Genomic DNA, 19,968 nt, shown 5'->3' on the forward strand with positions numbered 1-19,968 from the left:
CTTTCCATAGTTTCCTACCACCACAAAAGTCAGGTCATCGGGATCCTCTCTTCATTGGGAATGGAACCAGAGTTCATAAGAAACCATTAGGTCAGTTAATTCTCCTCAGTTGAAGGCTATCGACTGTGACACGATTTCTAAATCATCCTGACCCCTCTCTTATCTTGCCCCACCCTGGGTCTTAGCTCTTCATCTTCATTGCTATCACTGGAATTTGGGACCTCATTACCTAACTTATTACAAGACACTAGTAACTAATTGCTATACTATTCTAGAATGGCTGTTTTACCATTTTTCTTAAAACACACGTCAGATCAGGTCAATCTCCTACTGTATAACCTTTAGCAGGGTCACATTACCTGTCACATTATTGCTAAACTCCTTCAGCTAGCATTTCATACATTTTATTCTCTGACCACAAACTCTTTGGTTCAGTCTTCTCTTTCTGTTCTCCTACAAAACCTCAAATTAGAGTTAAATTCCATAAAAATCTTGTCTTCTCACTGTTGCATGGACTGTTGTCTGCTACAGAAAACTCTCCCCAGCAAATCTTTGCCTATCGAATCCTTTTTCCCAGGACAGCTCAAGTGATTCTCTTTCCCGATCACTTCAACTAACCATGGCTACTCTTCTGAACCTTCCTAACAGTGTCTATACACTTTGTCATGGCACCAGTGCCATGTACTGGTGTTGTATTGTACACATAGTATTGGTGTACTCCCAGGGAACTCTGGTCTGTTTAGGATCAGGGAAAGAGGTTATTTTTGTACCTAGACAGTCATGAGAAAGTATTCAATATATGTTATGTGTTCAAACAATTTTTGTTGAGTAAGTTATTGAAGTTGATATACTTCTATAAATATGATAATAGAAAAATTATATTTTATAAGAACATTATGAGATCAATAATAATGTTCAGTTTGATCTCTTTCTGCTCCTTTATGAGTTAGAAATGCTTATTTGCAATTGTGTCCCTGTTTATAATGAGATTTTTGCTCATGATTATCATGAAATGAACATGTTCCTGTTTGTCTCTGTAGATTGAAAAGGCCTACCTTATCTTCTTTGCTTTGAGTAAAATAACTAGCTTTTTTATTGTATACACAGAAATATGGTCAACTTCAAGAATATCTAAATTTGGCGGATTACTTTCAAGATGAGAAGTTTGACTGAATTGTAACACATTTCCTTCAGAGAAGATTTTATAAATTCCTGTAAATGTGAAGATCATGAGTCTTGTTTCTCTGTATCATGTGACATTTTTATAAATTTCATGTGTATTTTCATGGCAAATATCTTGTTTAAAACATATGTTCATCTTAATTTCCATGAAATGGCACTCACAGTCGAATAAAAGTTTTATCTGCTGTACATAGAAAACATAAGCCTAATAATTTTTAAGTAAGTGTATTTTAAAGTTACAAAACAATGCCTTTATAACAGATGATCATCAAGTGAATGAGCTGTTCATGTTCTGTCACCTTAGTAGACAAATACTGTATTTTAAAAATGAATTTAGATCAACACCTACGTGTATTTATTATTGAATCCCTGCCCAGATCTGTTGATTATCCTTTCCAGTATTAAATGATCTGCACTGATATATTGTTCACTGCTATCATTATCTACACCAGAGGGCCATGGAAGAAACCCAATGTTTCATTCAGTTCAATCCCCTCACCTCAGAAGCAGACTATAGTTTACCCATTCCAAGTAAAGGAACGCTTTTCTCCTTTTCTAAAGTCTCCTTTGGAAATAGATCTCAGGCCGCCAGAGTTTTTCAACCCTCACATTCAGGAATAATTTCATGGTGTGTTTTTTCATGCTTCATAATGTTCTGTATATTTTTTATTCGATTTTGTCTACATGCTAATGATTAAGATGTATTTTATTTATTTTTATCCATAACTTTTCCCATATATGTATTTATGTTAGGATCTGAAGATCTCAGAGAGAGAAATTCAGCCAAAAATAGTTTAAAAGCATATTTTGGCATCTGCATTGCTTTGCACATTTAAATTTTCTCATCATATAATAAAGTAAGATGGTTTCATAGTGATCAAACGGACCCTGTCTATTCTGTATCTTTAATTCTTAAAAGTACTGTCACAGTAGGATCTATGTTAATGTGGAATTTTAGATACTTGTTTCTGACCTCCTCAAGTGTTGACTAAACCTGGCTTCATTTACTATGTGGCTCATGCATGGAGTTCAGGGTATGTGCATACACTAAAAAAACTACATCATATTAAGTCCTTACATAGAGAGATTACTTAATATTTTCTGCAGTGAATTCTCTGAAAGTATCCCTATTGTTATTGTAAGCAAAACTAATAGAAAAAGCTCACAAAGTGCTGAGAATACTGATGCTGATGTTTCATGTGAGGAGTGCACACCTTTTTGAAAAGGGTGAAATAGATATTTCAGTCACATATCTCAATTCTTACTTCTCTGGCATACGGAAATAATCCTTAACTAAAATGAGGCCACAGTTGAAAGTTGAAGATGCAGTGACAGTGCCCAGAAAGAAGCAAGGCAGAATTGGAGGAAAAGTAATAGTCAAGTTGGAAGGATCGTGAATGACTGGTAAAAAGGAAGGCCAAGGAAAATGAGAGAATTCTCTGTGAAGTGTCTCTAATGACCCTGGAAGCATCACTTCTCATATGTGACACTACAGACAAGTTTGAGACCGCTGAAGAGTGAGCGTTCCTTCCACCGGTAGAGTTTTAAAAATTAATTTCTGTATCACTTTAAGTACCATTGTTTAACTTGTAAAAATTAAGGCATCATTGATTAGAGGGACTCAAGAGGGCAGCTGACCCCGTTCCTAGGCAAGGCATCTTGTTGGCGGGAAGAGTTTTCCCTGTTGGAACAGCATTGTGACTGTCGATCAGGAAATGTAAGAAGTAGCTTTGCTAATGTCTGAGGCTACTGCAAATGAGCATGCTTCTTCAGTGGGTATCTGAAGAATACAAGAAGCTCTTAGGTCTATGGTAACACTAAAAGAATGGCAGAGGGACAGGCTGTTAGGAAATGAGAGCGAGCATGGATTAGGGAGACAAAAGCAAGTAGTCCATAAAATGCCGAAAATGTTGAAAAAACTGAAATAACCTTTACAAGTGTTAGGACATAATTATGGTATCATCTCATCATAACCATCTATATCATCGATTTGACATAACACTAAAAAATAGTTTATACACTTAAAATCCCACATGTCTGTGAACTTTTTAGATCTGGGCATTTATTACTGTAGCGTTAGCTGCTTTAGTGTTAGGCAGACATGGTTAGTTGAGATGATGAGGAAGACAGAAACGGACAAGTAAAGGAAAGTAATACTTGAGAGGAAAGGAAAGTAATACTTGAAAGAATTCATATTTGCTACACAGAAGCGTTAGGGTTTTAAGAGAGAACAGTACCATAAACAGGGGGAAAAATAAATACTTTATTGGCAGTTTGATGTAGTTGACCGTGTTTTCTCACTTGTCTGCTCTTGTACTGAGATGAATAGTTGTATTCAATCCTCACTTCTCGAAAGGATTATAGGACTGGCTTGGACTCTAGCAAGGTGAGTAGAGTGTGACTGCAGCTCTGCTACGTTGAGGCACAAAGCCCAGTGGTTTAAAAAAGCATAGGTTTGAAATCAGCCTTGAACTAGAGTCCTGCGCTGTGACCTCTAAATCACATAAACTGGAACGAGTAGTTTGATTTCTGTGATCCTCAGTTTCCTCATTTATAGATGAGGTTAATAATACTTACCTTCCAAGTTTGTTTGTGGATTAAGGGAGATCTGTGTGAAGTGCTGTGCCTGAGACAGTGATTGTAAATAAACAGTGACTGATGTGAATGGAAATGGAGGATGTGCATGATAATGATTTCAGCTTGAAATTAAATGGCTGTGAAGGACAAATGTATACAAAAGACACTCCAAAAAAAGTGACTTACACCACTGAATACAGTATGAAAATCTATTAAATTCTTGCTTGGCAAGTTTTTAATTTCTGTCCCTGTCCAGCATGGAAATCAAAGTTTATATCAGTAAGGAATAGCAGATTTGACTAAGGACTCTGTGTTACTTACTAATGAAAATCAATGCTACTGCATGACTGTCAAGTGAACCGTAAATTTTAAATTTAAATATTACATTTTCTCTTTTATCAAGTATCATTGCTGAATATAAAGTACCCATAGCAATAGAAGATAATGTCTAATGAATACAGCTTTTTAGAAATCAAATATAAAACGATCAAAACTCCTTCGATTTTTAATGACACCTCATGAGAGAGTGCTCCATCAAATTTGCACTCCTAACAAAAGTATATCTCTGCCTATCTCTTCACAAGTAATGAGGAACCTAGCCTTAGAAGGGACAGATAGAAGTATATTCCAATGAAAAGAAAAAAAAAAGTTATATTCCATCAGAGTATACTTGTCCCCAGTTCCAACAAACATTCCAGAATTTGTGAAAATAAAATGGACTAAAGTAGGCCAGCCTGTTGGGAACTAAACTGTAAATAATCCATTCTTAAAAATGATTGCATTGATGTTACCTATTCATTTCTATCCATAGCTCAGTTTGGAGCTGGAACATGTTCCTGAGATGTGAGAGTTGGTTTAGATTAATGAAGTCCCATTGCTCGAGACCTCAAATTCGAACGACTTCCAAGTTAGGACACACAGCATGTTTATGGTCCTGAGTAGCCCAATATTGTGCTCACTTGAATTTATTCTCCATAGCTGATAATGACAAGCAGAATCCAATATACACTTTTGAGAACTTAAAGGCAGGATCACACGGAGATGAGGGGACAACGGTCTGTGTAAGAGATGTATTTGGTTCATGTTACTAAACTTCTTGAAACTCCACTGCTGCGTATTGATTTTCCTCTTTGTATATGTAAACCAGACAGCCATGGAGATCTCAGATCTTGCAGTTGTCAGAGGTCACCTTGTATTTTCAAAGAAAACCTTTTATTATTATTTTTCCCCCTAGAACTGGTATTGGTGATTTCATCATCCTAAAATATTTTATTTCTCCCTACTGGTTTACTTGTAATCACCCAGGTTGACTTACCCAGAGACACACAAAACAGGCAGGCAGGTAGACAAACACACGCCTGCCCCTGTGGAGCTAGCGGTGTGATTTCCTCTGCACCCCTTCCTCCTCCCTCTCCCAACCCGCACACACTCACATGTCTTCCTTATTATACTAATGAACATTTCCTCGGTACTCACCCAGCTCTCACTAGGGTGCTCAGTGGTGTCATTTACAACATATTGAAAAATGAAAACGATATCCTCAGGGGGGCGTAATGTAGGTCTGAAAGGGAAAATACATTCCCTGGCCGGGAATTTCTTAAACATTTAGAGCTGGTGAAGTAGTTGTGTGGAGGTTGGGGAATTTCCCCAGCCTTCCCCACTTAGCCAAGTCAGGCTGAGCTAAGTGAGCCCTACCGAGACGCGCGGGCTTTGGGATTTACCTCTTCAGCCACTGGGAGGCCCTCTGCGTTCCCCTTTCCCCGATGCCTGGCTGCAATTACTCACTCGTGCAGTGGCACCAGCCTTCCACCAGGGAGCCGCGGATCAGCTCTCCCGCCCGCCCCCTCCCCCCCGCCCCCATCTGCAGCTTGCTGGCTCTCTCTTTCTCCCTCTCTGTCTCACTCTCTCTCTTTCTCTCCCTCTCCTATCGGAGCACAATGAAAGCCTGTGTATCGCCGTGACTCCGGGCAGTGGAGCCAGTGTCAGCAAAGCGGCTAACAACAGACGGGAAAGAGAAAGGAAAATACAAGCTACTTTTTTTTTTTTTTTTTCCATCTATAAAGCGGAGCAATACAAGAGATAGAACCACATTGCTTATTGCGAGTCCAGACCCTCAGATCCACTGGCCGGGGATGGAATGTACAAAAGTGGACAGAAAAGTGGCTGGACATGACTCGGTGCAATTTGCTGGAAGTTTGTAAGTTTGACCATCGTTTGTAAATTACTCTCGGAAGAGTTTGTCTCTCTTGATACTGTGTTAGAATAGAGCCGGGGGTGAGGAAGCGTAAGCGGGAAAGAAAAAAATGTGTTGAAGGATCTCTCTCAGTGGCTAGCGACTTCAGACTGCTTTCATTTAAGGCTAGGAAACCTTAGAGGGAATGAGGATTTTACCGGTGATTGGATTAGCCGAAGAAAAAAGCATGGTCCAAAAGTCCAACTACTGACATTGTTAACAATTGAAAAGCGATCTCCCTCTTTGGGGGGAAGACAACATCCTACAGTACCCCAAAGAGGAGAAAACACCGGAGCAAAGGGAAAGGGAGGAAAAATTAAAAGCCAAAAGACAGTCTGTCTTGATTTTGTGTACATTCTGTACATTGACTTTGAAAATTTTCTGAAACAGCACTTTTTTTCCAACCCGAGGAAAAGTAAAGGCTGCAGGTTACATAGACGTGGTAGAGATGTGTTTCTCTGCAGAAACATCCCCATAAAAATTTTTGTGAAACAACTAGGTGAGGGGGAGTCCAGCTCTCTATTAATACCTCTCTCAATTCCCTTTGCTGTCTGTCTCTGTCTCTGGCTTGACAATCCCTGAATTCTTGCTCTAACCCCCAGATTGTGTGTTTACAAAGTGCCTAGTGGCTCTTGTCAGCGTGGTGGTGGGGGGGAACCCCCCCACCAACTCGGTCCAACTTCTCAAGAGCTGTCAAGTGCAATTAGAGTAAGTTGATAAGGGTTTGTTTCCAGCTAAGCCCCTGCGATTGGTTTCTATTCTGTCTCCTCACCCTCTTTTTACTAACTCCCCTCCCCCACACCTCCACTGCTCCCCCCCCAACCTCTGAAGACCTCTATTCATGTGGCCCTGAACACTGAGCTCACATTGTCAAAAACAGATTTGCCTGCAGTAGCCAGCACTAGCCTCCTTCCACCTCACCATCCCAGAGGCAGCATTGTGTCCAGTAACATGGGGGACACAGCGCCCCCACAGGCCCCCACAGGAGGGCTAGGGGGGGCCCCTGGGGCGGGGCTCCTTGGAGGGGGCTCAGTCACCCCGAGAGTGCACAGTGCTATCGTGGAGCGCCTCCGGGCTCGGATCGCCGTCTGCCGCCAGCACCACCTGAGCTGTGAAGGACGCTATGAACGTGGTAGGGCTGAGAGCTCAGACCGGGAAAGAGAGAGCACCTTGCAGCTCCTGAGCCTGGTACAGCATGGCCAGGGGGCAAGGAAGGCTGGCAAACATGCCAAGGCCACTGCCACGGCTGCCACCACGGCGGCCCCTCCACCGCCCCCTGCTGCCCCTCCTACAGCCTCTCAAGCGGCGGCGACAGCGGCCCCACCGCCCCCACCAGACTATCACCATCACCACCAGCAGCACCTGCTCAACAGTAGCAATAATGGTGGCGGTGGTGGGATCGACGGGGAGCAGCAGTCACAGGCTCCAGCCCCTGGGGACCAGAGGAACTCAGCCCTCATTGCGGTAAGGCAACTGGTTTTCTCGTGATTCTGGCTGTGGTGCGGTGGCCTTTTGTGAGGGTAGAGCGCGCCTTGGCCTGCTGTGGAGTGGACAGCAGTGAAAAGGGCCGAGGCGTTACCTGACTGCCTCCAAGGCCTTTGGGTATGCAGTTCGTAGTCTTACGCATCAAGTTCTGCTAGCGCTCATTCATGGGTCTTCCTGCACTTGCAGGGTATTTCTAAAGCGGTTAAAATCCTGGGTTTCCCACAGGCTCTCTGGAGTCCAGAGGTGGCTCCAATGCTGGCAAGACCTGAGTGGGCCACTGAGGAAGGCCCCCGTCTCACAGACCCTCCTGCTTGGCCAGCCAGCTCTGATTAGGCCCAACAGGCCATTCTTCAGCCTGATGTTCATCAAAGCTTTTTCCTTCTTTTCCGATTTCCCCTTCCCTCTTTGAGGTGGCCCCTTCTTGGGTTAAGAGAACATGAGTGGTGATCTAGTCCAACACAGAGAGGTTGCGTGAAGCGTCCCCTCAGTCAAAAGTCAAACTTGGGGGAAACATCCCAAAGACTAGTGAGGCTTCTTCCCTGATTTCCTACAGACTCCCCACTGCCCGCAGCCACACTCCGATCAGGTAGTGCCAGCGGGCGGCATTCATCAAAGGGGGCAGCACGAAGGGGCTGTTTACATGCTGTCATCCCAGGAAGTGCCTTGTCTTCAGCTGCTCCTGGTGACAGCACCTCAAACCTGAAAGTTCTGATTAAGTTTCTGGCTGGAAGTTCTTCCTCAGAGGCACAGACACACCCCATCCCAGAGGGAGTATCCCTTGAATCATTGGCCCTTGGTGCCCGTCCTGGTCAGGTGACTGCCTGCCGTGTGCCGGCTTCCCCTGTAGCTGCTGGGCCAGTGGCCTCTGGGTAGAAGGTGGAGCCCTGCCCTGCCCTGCAGCCCTGCAGGCTTCCTCCATTTCTGAGGTCTGTGGGGCCCTTGAAGTTCAGTGTCTGCTCCCAGCGCAGCTCCGGTTTGCCCAGGCCAGCCCTGATGAAAGTCAGCAACAGGAAATGGCCATGCAAGCCTAAAAGTACTCAGAAAGCCCAAAGGAGAGGCCACCGCGTTGAACTCCTTTTCCAGAGGAACTGAGAAAGAAGCTTGAGAGACAGGACGTCCTCCAGCCAGGCCTCTAGGATGCTTCTTCGTGGCTCCCCCTTATCCCTGGCCTGGGTCTGTGGTGATGAAGTTTCCAGAAATTCTGGGAGCTAGGATAGTGGTCTTCTCCCCACCACACACACACACACACACACACACACACACAGACACACTCACGGTTTGCTTGGGATGCCTTGAACTGCCACTTCTCGGCACCAATTCCAGACAAGCAGGAACTGCTAATACTTACACTGCCCAGTGTGAGCCACTTCATCCTTGAATTCGGTTAACCTGTGGGGTTGTATTAGAGCTTCAAGGCCTAATTCCTTTTCCCTACCACCTGTTCAATGCCCAGCTCTCCCTGGCATTCCCTAAGAGAGCAGTGGGAGTTTGTTTTGTGAAAGAGACATGCTGAGGTGAATGGGGGTGGGGGTGGGGGAGAATCACTCGAATGGAGAGAAGAATGAGGTTTGTATGTATGTGTGTGTCACTGGCATCTGCAGCCAAAAGTATCTAAATGCCTCGATTGTCCCCAGTAAATTTATAATCTGTCTGCAAGTCTCCCAATAATACCGCTTTGTGTGCTTCACAGTCTCCTGGTAAGTGTTTCTGGGGATGATACAGGGAATGAGGCGCCCAGCCTTTTTCAGTGGGGAAGACCCATCTCTGTCCTGGATGCCAAGACTGGCTGTGGCGCTCACATCCCAGCCTCTGCAAGGAAGGTGGCGTGTCTGCTTCTGGCCACGTTCTTTTGATTTTTGTTGCCTTTTTGTGGGGGGGGTTGGGGATGCACTTTGGGATGCGAAGTGAAACCAAGTTCAGTGGTTATTGCAACCTCACCATAGCAATATCCATGCTGGCGGGGTGGTGAGGGGAACGGTGTCCTGCCTTTCCCGACTGGAGGTTTACCGCTGCAGAAGCCAAAGGTGGCTGTTGTACCACTCCTGTTCTAAGAGAGAGTCTGATTTCTGCCTCGTAACCACCAGCCATGTCCTAAAACATGGCCCTGGAGGAGGCCCCCCTCCGGGCACGGTGATGATGCAAGGGTGCCACATGAGTTAGGAATAAAAAGACCAGTTTATTTCTAACGGTTGCTTTTTCACTGAAAATGGGTGGCATAGCCAAGGTTGATCCACCACCCCCACCCCCCCATTTGGTTATTGGAAATTCCCTTCTCCACTTTAGCTTCTAAATTTGGAGTTCTGTTACTCAGCATGGTGCTCCGAGATGGTGATGCAAGTTGTGTACTAACCTGATAACATTGTGTTGAGAAGGGAGGCCTGGGTATTTGGGAGTGATTCATCTACAGGTCCCACTTCACGCGGGCTCCTCTTATTTTCAGAAACACTTAATTTAAGGGAAATTTTGCACAGAATGAGTGTGAGGATTCTTTTCTTAATTTTATTGCTGTGGCCGTAACCGGATTTATTTCTGTCTGGGTGTGCTGGATGTATCGCTTTCATAGTTCATTTGTATGTCATAAGTGGCCATAAAGGTCCTTTGGAGGAAGAGAGAGAATATTGATCATCTGAAACCACACGTGCACTGCGTCCTCAGCTGAAATCTCTGTATGCTGCATGCCTGCTTGACTGTAGTCAGTTATATCTGAGTGGGTACAAGGAGGACTTGTGGTCCATGGGGTAGCGTTGACTGGAAGGTTGTTATACTGCGAGAAATATATAATGTCTGAGTTTTCTCAAGAGCTTGAGTTTCAAGAACAATGCAAGACTAACCTCCAAGCCGGTTCTAATTCTATCCACATCGAGAGCCTAATTCTGCAGCCCTTACTCAGCCAATGTCTTCATTTAGCACAAGTACAAGTTCAGGGGAAGCCCCATTGCTGCAGAGACTGCAGGAACAGGGCCTTTCGGAGGGCCTGGATTATAGGGCTTTGAGCAGATCTGCATTTCTAACCACTTGGAGCAGGCTGCAGGCACTAAATCATCTTCTGGTGAAGTATGTTTGAATCTTTGAATGAACTGTGAAACTGAATAATTGTTGGTCCACGGAACAGTAAGGTTTAGAGCTTCTGCGGTTCATTATTAATCTTTCCCTTTTGCCTGAGACAGGCTCTTTTTTCTGTTGCATAGACTGTGTTGCTAGGATGGATAGATAAGTGGTTCCAAGTCATCTTTGGCTTTAGAGATTATCTTTTCTCTAATGTAGTGTAGAGGAAAGAAAGCAGATCAGACAAGGAGTCTGCATCCTCGGTTCTGTGCCTGCTTGATCACCAACCAGCTGGGTGACCTAGGACAAGTTAGTTAGCAGTCATCTGTAAAACAGAAAGAACAATATTGCTGCCCTAGCTTGTTGAGAGAACCAGATGAGTGTGTGTTTCTGAATAGGCTTTGGAAAGAAAAAATAAAGCACTGCGGAAATGCAAGGCGTTATTACTAGTATTACTAATAATAAACCACTAAGCAACGAATCATAATACCAGTTTTTCCAGGGATTAAAAGTATACTTAAGCTTTCAGTTGTCTGTTTTAAATGGTGAAATAGCTTTTATTGTAAATAGAGGGATTGGTATTTCAAATTTAGTGCTGCCAAGATAAAACTGAGTTATCAGTGTATTTAAGTGCTCCTGAAGGTCCCCAGGAAATCCCAGTTAAAATGTGCATTGTTGTGAAAGTGATTAGGGTCTTTGGGTGCATGTCCTTTACAGGCCCCTGCATGGACCAGAGCAGCTTTGGAAAGGTGTGCCCACCAGAGCATCTAAGGAGCATTAGAAAAGTCGTTTGCACAAATGTCATGGGAAAGTTAAATATTTTGTCAACAATAGTCTAAAATGTTAATTGTTAGCTTAAGAAAGTCAAACAGGTTAAATCATTGCCAGAGTTCCCTGGTTATTTTTAACTGATGATACTCAAGTTTCTAATTGACAATTCACAATCTGAGAGCTGTAAGTGGGGGATTGAGAACAGGAACAGTTCATTGGCCAGATCTGGGTGTCTGTAGCTGTCTCCATGATAAATAACCTCCCCAGCACAGTGATAGGAGTGTGTACATTATTTATATATGCAGCCATCATTTCCTGAAGAACTGACTCTATTTTTGTTCTGTTTTCCAGAACAAAGTAATAAAGGGAGAGTTCTTATCTATCCAGGACCTTCCTACTACTTCTTTCAAGTAAATATAATTATCAGATCTCACAAAGCAAACGAGTTCAAGTGGAGAGAGAAGTTGGTGCAATCCTTTATCAAAAATGGACAGAAAGCTTGCTTTGACAGCAAGGGCTGTTATTATGTCAACTACGATGCCTCGCTTGTTTGGGTCAGTGTTTGTTTCCAGAAGGCATGTGTGTTCTTTGTTAGGTGGTGTTTTCTAAACCTTCAAGTTCTGCACCTTACAGTTTAATACTGTGTGGCTCCCCTCTGCCTGTAAACCTTTTGTGAGTACAAACATGGGTTTTCCGATATTCCAAGACACGATAATTAAGTACGACTAAAAGAGTGGCTGTGATTAGCTGTTCTTGATTTTAATTGTTGTTGTTGTGTGTTTGTTTTTAGTATTTAATCTCAAAAAGCCTGGACGGAAATTTTAAACAATCCTCAGTGCTGCCACGCATGCAACTAAGCCATTTTGAATGGATTCCACGACTTCCTTGTTCTTTAATCCTGTCCCTTATGTATGTTCATAGGCTGGATCGTGTTTAGTGAAAACAATTCCAAATTCTTTCTTCTGCATTTTCATGCTAATTTCCCTCACACCCTCACAGGCTCTGTGGGAGAATAGACAGAAATGCAGCTAAAGACATAGACCCCTGCTCGCTCACCAGTCTAGTGGGCAAATGAAGACCACGTCAATAAAGTAACAGTAAAAGCACCAGCTAGGTAGAATGGACCAAAACTGGTGTAGAAAATCAGAAGAAAAGAGGAATAAATATTTATTGAGTCCTAGAATGTACCAGGCACGTTTATTTTATATTTTATGTAACGCCTTCAAAATAAAAAAATCATAAAAATACCCAGTGAGCAAGCAACATTGGCCCCACTTCACAAATAAGGAAACTGAGGCTTAGAAAAACAGTAAAAGGAAGAATTGGGTGCATAGATTTTCCATTTCATCCTGTGTTCAGATCCCATTTCACACCTGCTGGCTTTATGAGCTTGGGGAAATAGTGTTATTCTTTTTGGGCATTGGTAGCATCATCTGGATAACAAGCCTTGTGTTCTTTAGCAGAGTGGTCAACACCGGGCCTGACACACAGTAGGTGCTCAAAATGAGAGTACTGTTAATGGTTGGTGGGAGAGAGATTCAACCCCAGGCCAGGGGAGCTTTGTGTGGGTCACCAGCAGGGCCTGGGGCTTGGAGAGGGGGGGGGGGGGGAGAGTGCGGAAACGTGGAATGGGGTAGCTGAGTGAAGATGGGTGTGAACGTGAGGTGTGGGACAGAGCAGAGCCTGACTGACACGGTTGGGTGTGAGTAGTGGGGTGGCGGGGGAGGGCAGGTGGGGCTGATCCATTTCCTGGAGGGTCTGAAGCTCTGGAAAGAGTAAATCAGTAGCCCTGGAAAATGGTAGAGCAAGGAGGGCTCAGAGGAGTCAGCATCTCTGAAGCAATAATAATCCTTCATACACTTGAAGACAAGTATTACATTTCCCCTCCAGCAGCCTCTTCTCATAGCACATTGCCTAAGTGTTCTGTATTACCTATCCTCAAGTCCCTTGAGCTGCTTAATGCCTTGCTATTTACACACTTCTCTTATTCCCAGTGAGTTATATACAGCATGACATGGCCTTTGGCATTGAAAGGAGATGGTTTTAAAAGCGCACTAGCTAGACACAGAAGAGAAACTACAAGAGGCATAACCAACTACAGACGTCTCTCCTCCCAGGCTCCCTAGGCCTTCCAGTGCCAGTAAGAATTGCCCTGTGGGTAAAAGTGTCTTCTCTTGATGTGTAAACTTATCTTCCCAACAAATGAGTTTGCTTGTTTATGAATTTGGAAAAGGTCTTTTCATTAAAAAAAAAAAAATGATGATGAGCAGAAACTTATGAGAAGCTATGACTCCAGATAGCCTTTGAGATTTACTTACCCTCCTGCTTGCTTGCTTTTTAATGCAGATGTGTTCCGTATCTTTACCTTGCCCTAAGGCTTAGTTTCCTCTATTTGGTCCATGTTCATATGGCACAGGGAAGGCACCTGATGGACTAGATGGCAGAGGAGAAAAGCCAAACACTTCCCTCCTTGACTGAAGGCATGATGTCAGGATGCTGACCATAGCAAATGGGCTCTCTCTCTGTGGCTGCCAGCTTTGACCCTTCCCTATGCTTATCTGAGGGGCAGATGTGAAAGAATCAAAGCTGTTCCATTTCCTTATAGAGGGGATGAACAGAGATGATCACATGTTCTCCACAAGTCTTGAAAAAGGCCAGAGAGTTGGGCCCTACCTTAGCTGAAGGAATGGCTGTGAAAATGGGCAAATACCAATATTTACATGTACTGTGCTCTCCATGAGTCTTCATGATTTTAGCAAAGGTCCTGAAATTTTATATCAAGATTGTGGACATGGGAGCTATATAAAGTTTGAAGGAATTATCTCTTAATTCAACAAAGACTGGTTTTGCAGTAATTCTGTGGCATGAAAGTTCATGTATCCATGATGAGCAATTTGATATAGTCTTTGCCCTTTTAGTATTTACAGCTGAAAGGGGGTGGGGATAGGGTTGGAAATAGAGGTGTGAAAGTTGGCTTAAGGAGGCAAGGTGGCATTTTTGCCGTTAAGAGCCTGGGATCAGGGGTGAGATTACCTGGTTTCACATCACAACCCCACCACTTGATAGCTATGTCTTCTTGATTCCCTTAAACTCTCCCGCCTCAGTTTCCTCAGCTGTAAAATGGAATGATAGTATTAGATCGACTTCGGGTTGTTGATTAAATGAGGTAATTGCCTAGCACCTGGTAGAGTCTCAGTAAAATTTAGCTGTCGTTATTAATGTGAAAAGGGACATACCTGAATCAGATTCGTGGTTTTTTCCAGCTCAGGAGTCCATCATCAGAATGTGTCAGAGATGTTTTGTGGGAGGCCATGACTTGTCTCTTTAATATTAATTAAAACGGTTAGTGATGGATGCCATATCATCCAGTTTCCCTAAATAGTTTAATATGGAGATGTCATCTGGGATAGATTTACATTTCCCTAGCATGGGTTTAATAGTGCTCTTCTTGAGAATAGGATCAATTAATATCTCTTCCATTCCTGGGATTTGAGGACCTCTGATCTAGAACTTGACCGGAGTGTTTATGTGACTTCTTCTGGAACAGAGGCTGGGTCTCCATTCAGTTGCCTCACAAATGTGGCACATAGGCTTTGTGGGTAAATGAGAAATTTAAGCCGTCCATTGAGAGTTTGGAATTGTTAGAACTGAGGAGTCCAAATTTACCAACTTAATTGAATTATTAATTCAGACTGATGAATAATTCTTAAGTGAATCTGGTCACAGAGTCACAAAGAGTTAGAGGCTCCCTGCTGTGGAGATTTAAAATTCTGCTTTTGAAAGCCAGATCCCTGGCTCAAGTCGCTAAGGAATCCGTGAACTCGGTGCCACTGCAGATGAACGGCGGCGGCAGAGTTTGCCCTCTCCCCAGCCCTGACCTGGAGTGTGCGCAAAATTTCACACCACGATATGATCCTGAGCTGAGAATCTCTTCTTTGCTCAGTACCCCTTGAAGATTGATTCCATAAGAAACAGGAGGACAATGTTGCCGAGGCTTCAAAGCAAGCTCTGGAGAGGATAATTCTTAATCCAAAGCATGACGTTTCTCTGAGGAAGTGACGGAATAAGAATAGGAATCATCTTGGGTGGATGGTATTTGGACACGGGTGGCTTTATTGGTTCTAACTCAGAGCAAAGAATGTAGTCAAAAAATTTTTTTTGGTAGTATGTTTATTCCCCATCGTTTAAACTTAATCCCCCTTGTCCTCTTGAAGCATAATATTCTTAGGAAATGTAGTGTCAAACTCATGCCAGGTTTGTTTTGTTTTATACTGTTTTAACAGCATTCTTGCTAACTGAGTTGTCGTGGGTGGCAGGTCTGTATGTTGATAGAGAATCATTAACATTGTCGTTTTAAAAATTCTCTCCTGTCAGAAATGTGGCCGAATTTTATTTGTGGACCTTTCCCAGCAACACTGATATCTGTCACCCGCGTGAGGCCTGACACCTCAAATTTCCTCAGTGTTCCACAAAGTTCTCTTCAGGTGGTTCTGATGGATGTGAGTGGAAAGTTAATTACGTGCCTGGGTTTGGTTTTGTTTGTTTTGGGTTTTGTTTTTTTTTTTTTTTTTTTTTTCCTCTTCAGAAAATTTGCTCCAGGCAAAAGTTTGCTACCACTTCTAATAACTTGCCAGGAGTCTTTTGGACACACGGTATAATCTCTTAGAGCCATGGTAACCGAAGTGCAGAGAAGTGGCTTAATTGAATACGGTATGTACCTGCACTGTGTCTTCGGAATGATGATTGCCTTACCGAAATGAATGTGCCCTGCTCATTTCTGGAGGTCTCTAGAGTCTAAATTATGTAAAAATAAAAGCATTCCCTGGCTAAGCAGCTGAGAAACTAAGGTTTTTGTTGCTGTTGTTCACCTAAGTGGACCGATACTTGCTGAACCAGCTAAGGCTTGCTCATTTGATTGCCACACTGCACCATGTAATTTCAGACAGCAAAAAGTATGTGCTGGTGGTATTATCCCATTTGGTTGTTTCACAGAGGTGTTGAGAAAGTACAAAGTACAAACAGAAGAGTAAACAGGAAAGAGCAGCGGTCCTCCTGACGGACACAACAGGCAGAGGCAATGGTTCAGTGAAGTTTGCGCCCAAGTCCTGTAGCCACCGCACCAAAGAGAGCTTCCTTTTCTCACTTAGATTCTTTGCATGTGGATCTGTTTGCAGGCTCAGGCCCCCAGAGAGAGATTCTGAGCTGTCTTTGTGCTAAATTAAACATTAGTTTTCTCCTTGGGAACTTGATCTTCCAGAGATCAGGCAACAATATCTTTCTGAGAGAGCTCCCAGCTAAGCACTTCGCTCAGGAAGAGACCAGCTCATGAGCCTTTTCACCTCCACTGTCTGCTTAGCTGCTATGAGTGTGTGTTGCACGGGAGTTGTCGTGGCTAACCAGGTCTAGAAGCCCTCAGAACAAGGACTTGTACTCTCATCCTTGGTGTAATGCGGAGGTACCCACGCTGACTTAGCATATAATCAGTGGAAATGGCCGGAATGGCACCCAGATCATGGAGGATTTTAGCCAGGCATAATTTTTCTTTGCTCACTGCCTCGCAAATTCCGCACCCACAACAATGAAAGGGAGTATGTCAAATAGAAGCCATCTCATTTCTGGCTGTGTCTCATCTCCGTCCTGCCCAACTCCCAGGAGGGCTAGTTCATATTGATCTGAAAATAGGACACGAGTCCATCAATTCATAGAGCAGCATAAGCCCTTAAAAAACAGACAAAACCCTCTACTCACAGATGAAACAATTATAGCCCATCTGAAAGAGTAGTAGAGGCAGGACTAGAACCCAAGTTTTCTATTCCAGATTATTGAAAGTTATCCTTTTATTAAGGACTTTTTCTACATCCATAAAAAACAACAGGGGTGGTTTAGGAATTTTTGTTAACATTTTGGTAGTAGAAGGAGCATGGAATTTAGAGCTAGTAGATGGTCTTTTAAATGATCGTAATGATTCCATCCCACAGGCCCCCATTGTAGTGTGACTTTACCACTCCTCCCATCCCAAAGTAGATGCTGTTTCCCCCCTTGAATCACGAATGGCCTTGTGACTTGTTTTAAGCGATAGTATTTGACAAAAGTAACATTGTGCTCCTTGTAAAGCCCTCCTGGACTTAAAATGTGTTAAGAGGATAAGCCTTACAGTGTTTTTACCACAAATAATAATAAGAATAATAAAGAGGGCAGGAGAAAACTTTGGGAAGTGATAGGTAGGTTTATGGCCTTAACGGTGGCGATACTCTCACAGGTATACACCTATCCCCAAATGTCTAGCATTGCATATGTTAAATATGTACTGCTTTTTCTGTGTCAATCGTACCTCAGTAAAGTGGTTATAAAAAATAAGCTTCGGTGGCTCAGTCGGTTAAGCGTCTGATTCTCAGTTTCGGCTCAGGTCGTGATCGCAGTATTTCGTGAGTTTGAGTACCGTGTCGGGCTCTGTGCTGGTGGTGCGGAGCCTTCCTGGAATTCTCTCTCTCTCTCCCTCTCTCTCTGCCCTTCTCCCACTCTCACTGTCTCTGTCTCTCTCAAGTAAATAAACTTTGAACAAAGAAGCAAACAAATACATAATAATTAAAATAAAAGAGAAGCTTTGGGGAACGCTGAGGCCACCATATAAAAGAGCTGGTGAGGGGCGCCTGGGTGGCGCAGTCGGTTAAGCGTCCGACTTCAGCCAGGTCACGATCTCGCGGTCCGGGAGTTCGAGCCCCGCATCAGGCTCTGAGCTGATGGCTCGGAGCCTGGAGCCTGTTTCCGATTCTGTGTCTCCCTCTCTCTGGCCCTCCCCCGTTCAAGCTCTGTCTCTCTCTGTCCCAAAAATAAATAAACGTTGAAAAAAAAAAAAATTAAAAAAAAAAAAAAAAAAGAGCTGGTGAGCCAGTGGGAGGATGACTGTCCACATGCAGACGAGCAAGGGACCCCTTGGCCACTGGCCACTGGCCAGCACCAACTGCCCACGTGAGAGGGAGGCCACCTCGTGGCAGCCAGTCCTCCATGCAGTCTTACAAGTGAGTGAGCCCAGGTGAAATCAGCAGAGAAACCACCCCGCCAGCCTAGAGAATCACAGGAAATGTCACATCGTTGCTTTCAACCAGAAGGTTTTGGGGTGGTTTGTAACTTAGCACAGGTTAACTGAATGCCAGCTGGAAAACCCTAGCAGGGGCAAGGGTTCCACCTCTTTAGATGCGCTACCCCAGGACTGGTTACTCCACATCTTTGAGACTCATTTCCTGCTTTTCTATGATAATACAAACGATCTCAGGGGTCTTGAGGATTAAGTGAGATAATACATGAGAGCACCTAGCGTGTGGAGCTTCACAAACATTGTTTTCCCAGCTTCCTTTTTGTCCCTTCGCAGTGTGCTCTAATTTGAGCCCCCGCCTCTGTCACCTCACTGTCACCTCATGTGCATCAGCATTCTCAGAGGCTCCCCCAGCCCCCTGTTCCTCTGAACAGCAATTTATTTTTTCCCTCCCGGATGATGGCCTGGTGCTGTCATTCCTCCTAACTACCGAATTTCCAGCATTCTTGTTCCGCCCCAGGGAACACATCTGCCTTCGGTAGTCCACCCTTAAAATAGAAAAGGGTTAACCTCATAAAGATGTCACTCCCCTTGTACTGCTGTGCTGCCCTTGGGAGAGTCAAACAGCATAGCAAATCTAGATGGGCAATGTAATTGCATTCGATCTTCTAGGTCACAGAAGACTTTGCTAGCTTCAACAGTGTATAGGGGGAAGGTGAGCATATTCAGTCTTGAAGAGCAGTGTTTCTGAGCTCACTTTCTTTTCGTAGCAAATTATTCTAAGTCCCTCATTTTTTTTTCCATCTTACCCTTTACAATAAGTGAATAAACAAAGAGGAAGTGATATAGTGACACTGTATCATACTTGCTATACTTATCAGTGCTACAGTAAGAAAGGACTGGCCTAGGAATTGGATGTCGAAGGTCCTAGTGTTCCCACTGATCTTAGCTGGTAGGGCAGCTTAGTCCAGTCGTTTTACCTCCCCAGCACTTAACTTTCCTTCTTGGAAAAACAATAAAGGGCATTTGGTGAGTGGCTTGGATCACCTCCCAGGCCCCTTTTGGGTGCATACAACTTTGAATAAGTTCCCTGATATTTCACTTTTGTTTTTCACAGCTCTATCTCTCCTTAAACGTATCTGTTAAGAAGAACTGAAAGGAGGAGAGGCGACAAGGGTGGGAATGTGTTGTTGTTTTAAGGGAAATACTAGTGAGGAGAGTCTGAAGTAATGTTGGGAACAAGGTCCAGCTGTGACGAAGGGCAAGCGCATAGCCCTGTTAATTGCTTAATGTTCTTCCTGGGAGTGATGGACAAATCACTCCATTTCTGACCTTATTTGTTGGGGTTTAGGGTTCCAGTATGAAAAACACAGTTGTGGGCCTAGCGTCTGATTCATTACCTTTATTTTCAGAGGAAGTACTGTTTTGTTTTGTTTTTTTGTTCCTCCCCAGATTATCCCAGCGACACTTGGAACATTTCTGTGGGTAAAGAAGATTTCCAAATGAGTACCCCAGTGAAATAATTCAAGAAATATAAAATGAGAAATGAAAAGGAAAATATTCTTTACAGCCTTCCTTGCTTAGGAACTGACTCGTCTTGTCTGTCTCTCTCTCACATACACACAGTTGCAAAGTGCAGATT

The 19,968-nt window shown here is 43.7% G+C and overlaps 2 protein-coding genes across 7 annotated transcripts in view; both read left to right on the forward strand.

Annotated features, from left to right (window-relative positions):
• CCDC82 (coiled-coil domain containing 82) overlaps nt 1-2,059 on the forward strand; it is a 34,336-nt gene extending 32,277 nt beyond the window's left edge. For 3 of the 5 annotated variants that reach the window (XM_023239318.2, XM_019811593.3, XM_023239319.2), the window contains exon 8: nt 11-1,093. In XM_023239318.2, the coding sequence (XP_023095086.1) occupies nt 11-79 (69 nt within the window). In that variant the 3' untranslated portion in view covers nt 80-1,093. The other 2 variants (XM_045038581.1, XM_003992605.6) reach the window with 2 other exon arrangements.
• Nucleotides 2,060-5,610: 3,551 nt separating this feature from the next.
• The window catches only part of MAML2 (mastermind like transcriptional coactivator 2), a 346,860-nt gene continuing 332,502 nt past the window's right edge, over nt 5,611-19,968 (forward strand). The window contains exon 1 of one of the 2 annotated variants that reach the window (XM_019811598.2): nt 5,611-7,456. In XM_019811598.2, coding sequence (XP_019667157.1) covers nt 6,944-7,456 — 513 coding nt within the window. In that variant the 5' untranslated portion in view covers nt 5,611-6,943. The remainder of the gene's footprint in view (nt 7,457-19,968) is intronic. The other variant, XM_019811597.2, reaches the window with a different exon arrangement.

Source organism: Felis catus, chromosome D1, assembly GCF_018350175.1.
Source record: "Felis catus isolate Fca126 chromosome D1, F.catus_Fca126_mat1.0, whole genome shotgun sequence".
Taxonomy (NCBI): Eukaryota; Metazoa; Chordata; class Mammalia; order Carnivora; family Felidae; genus Felis; species Felis catus.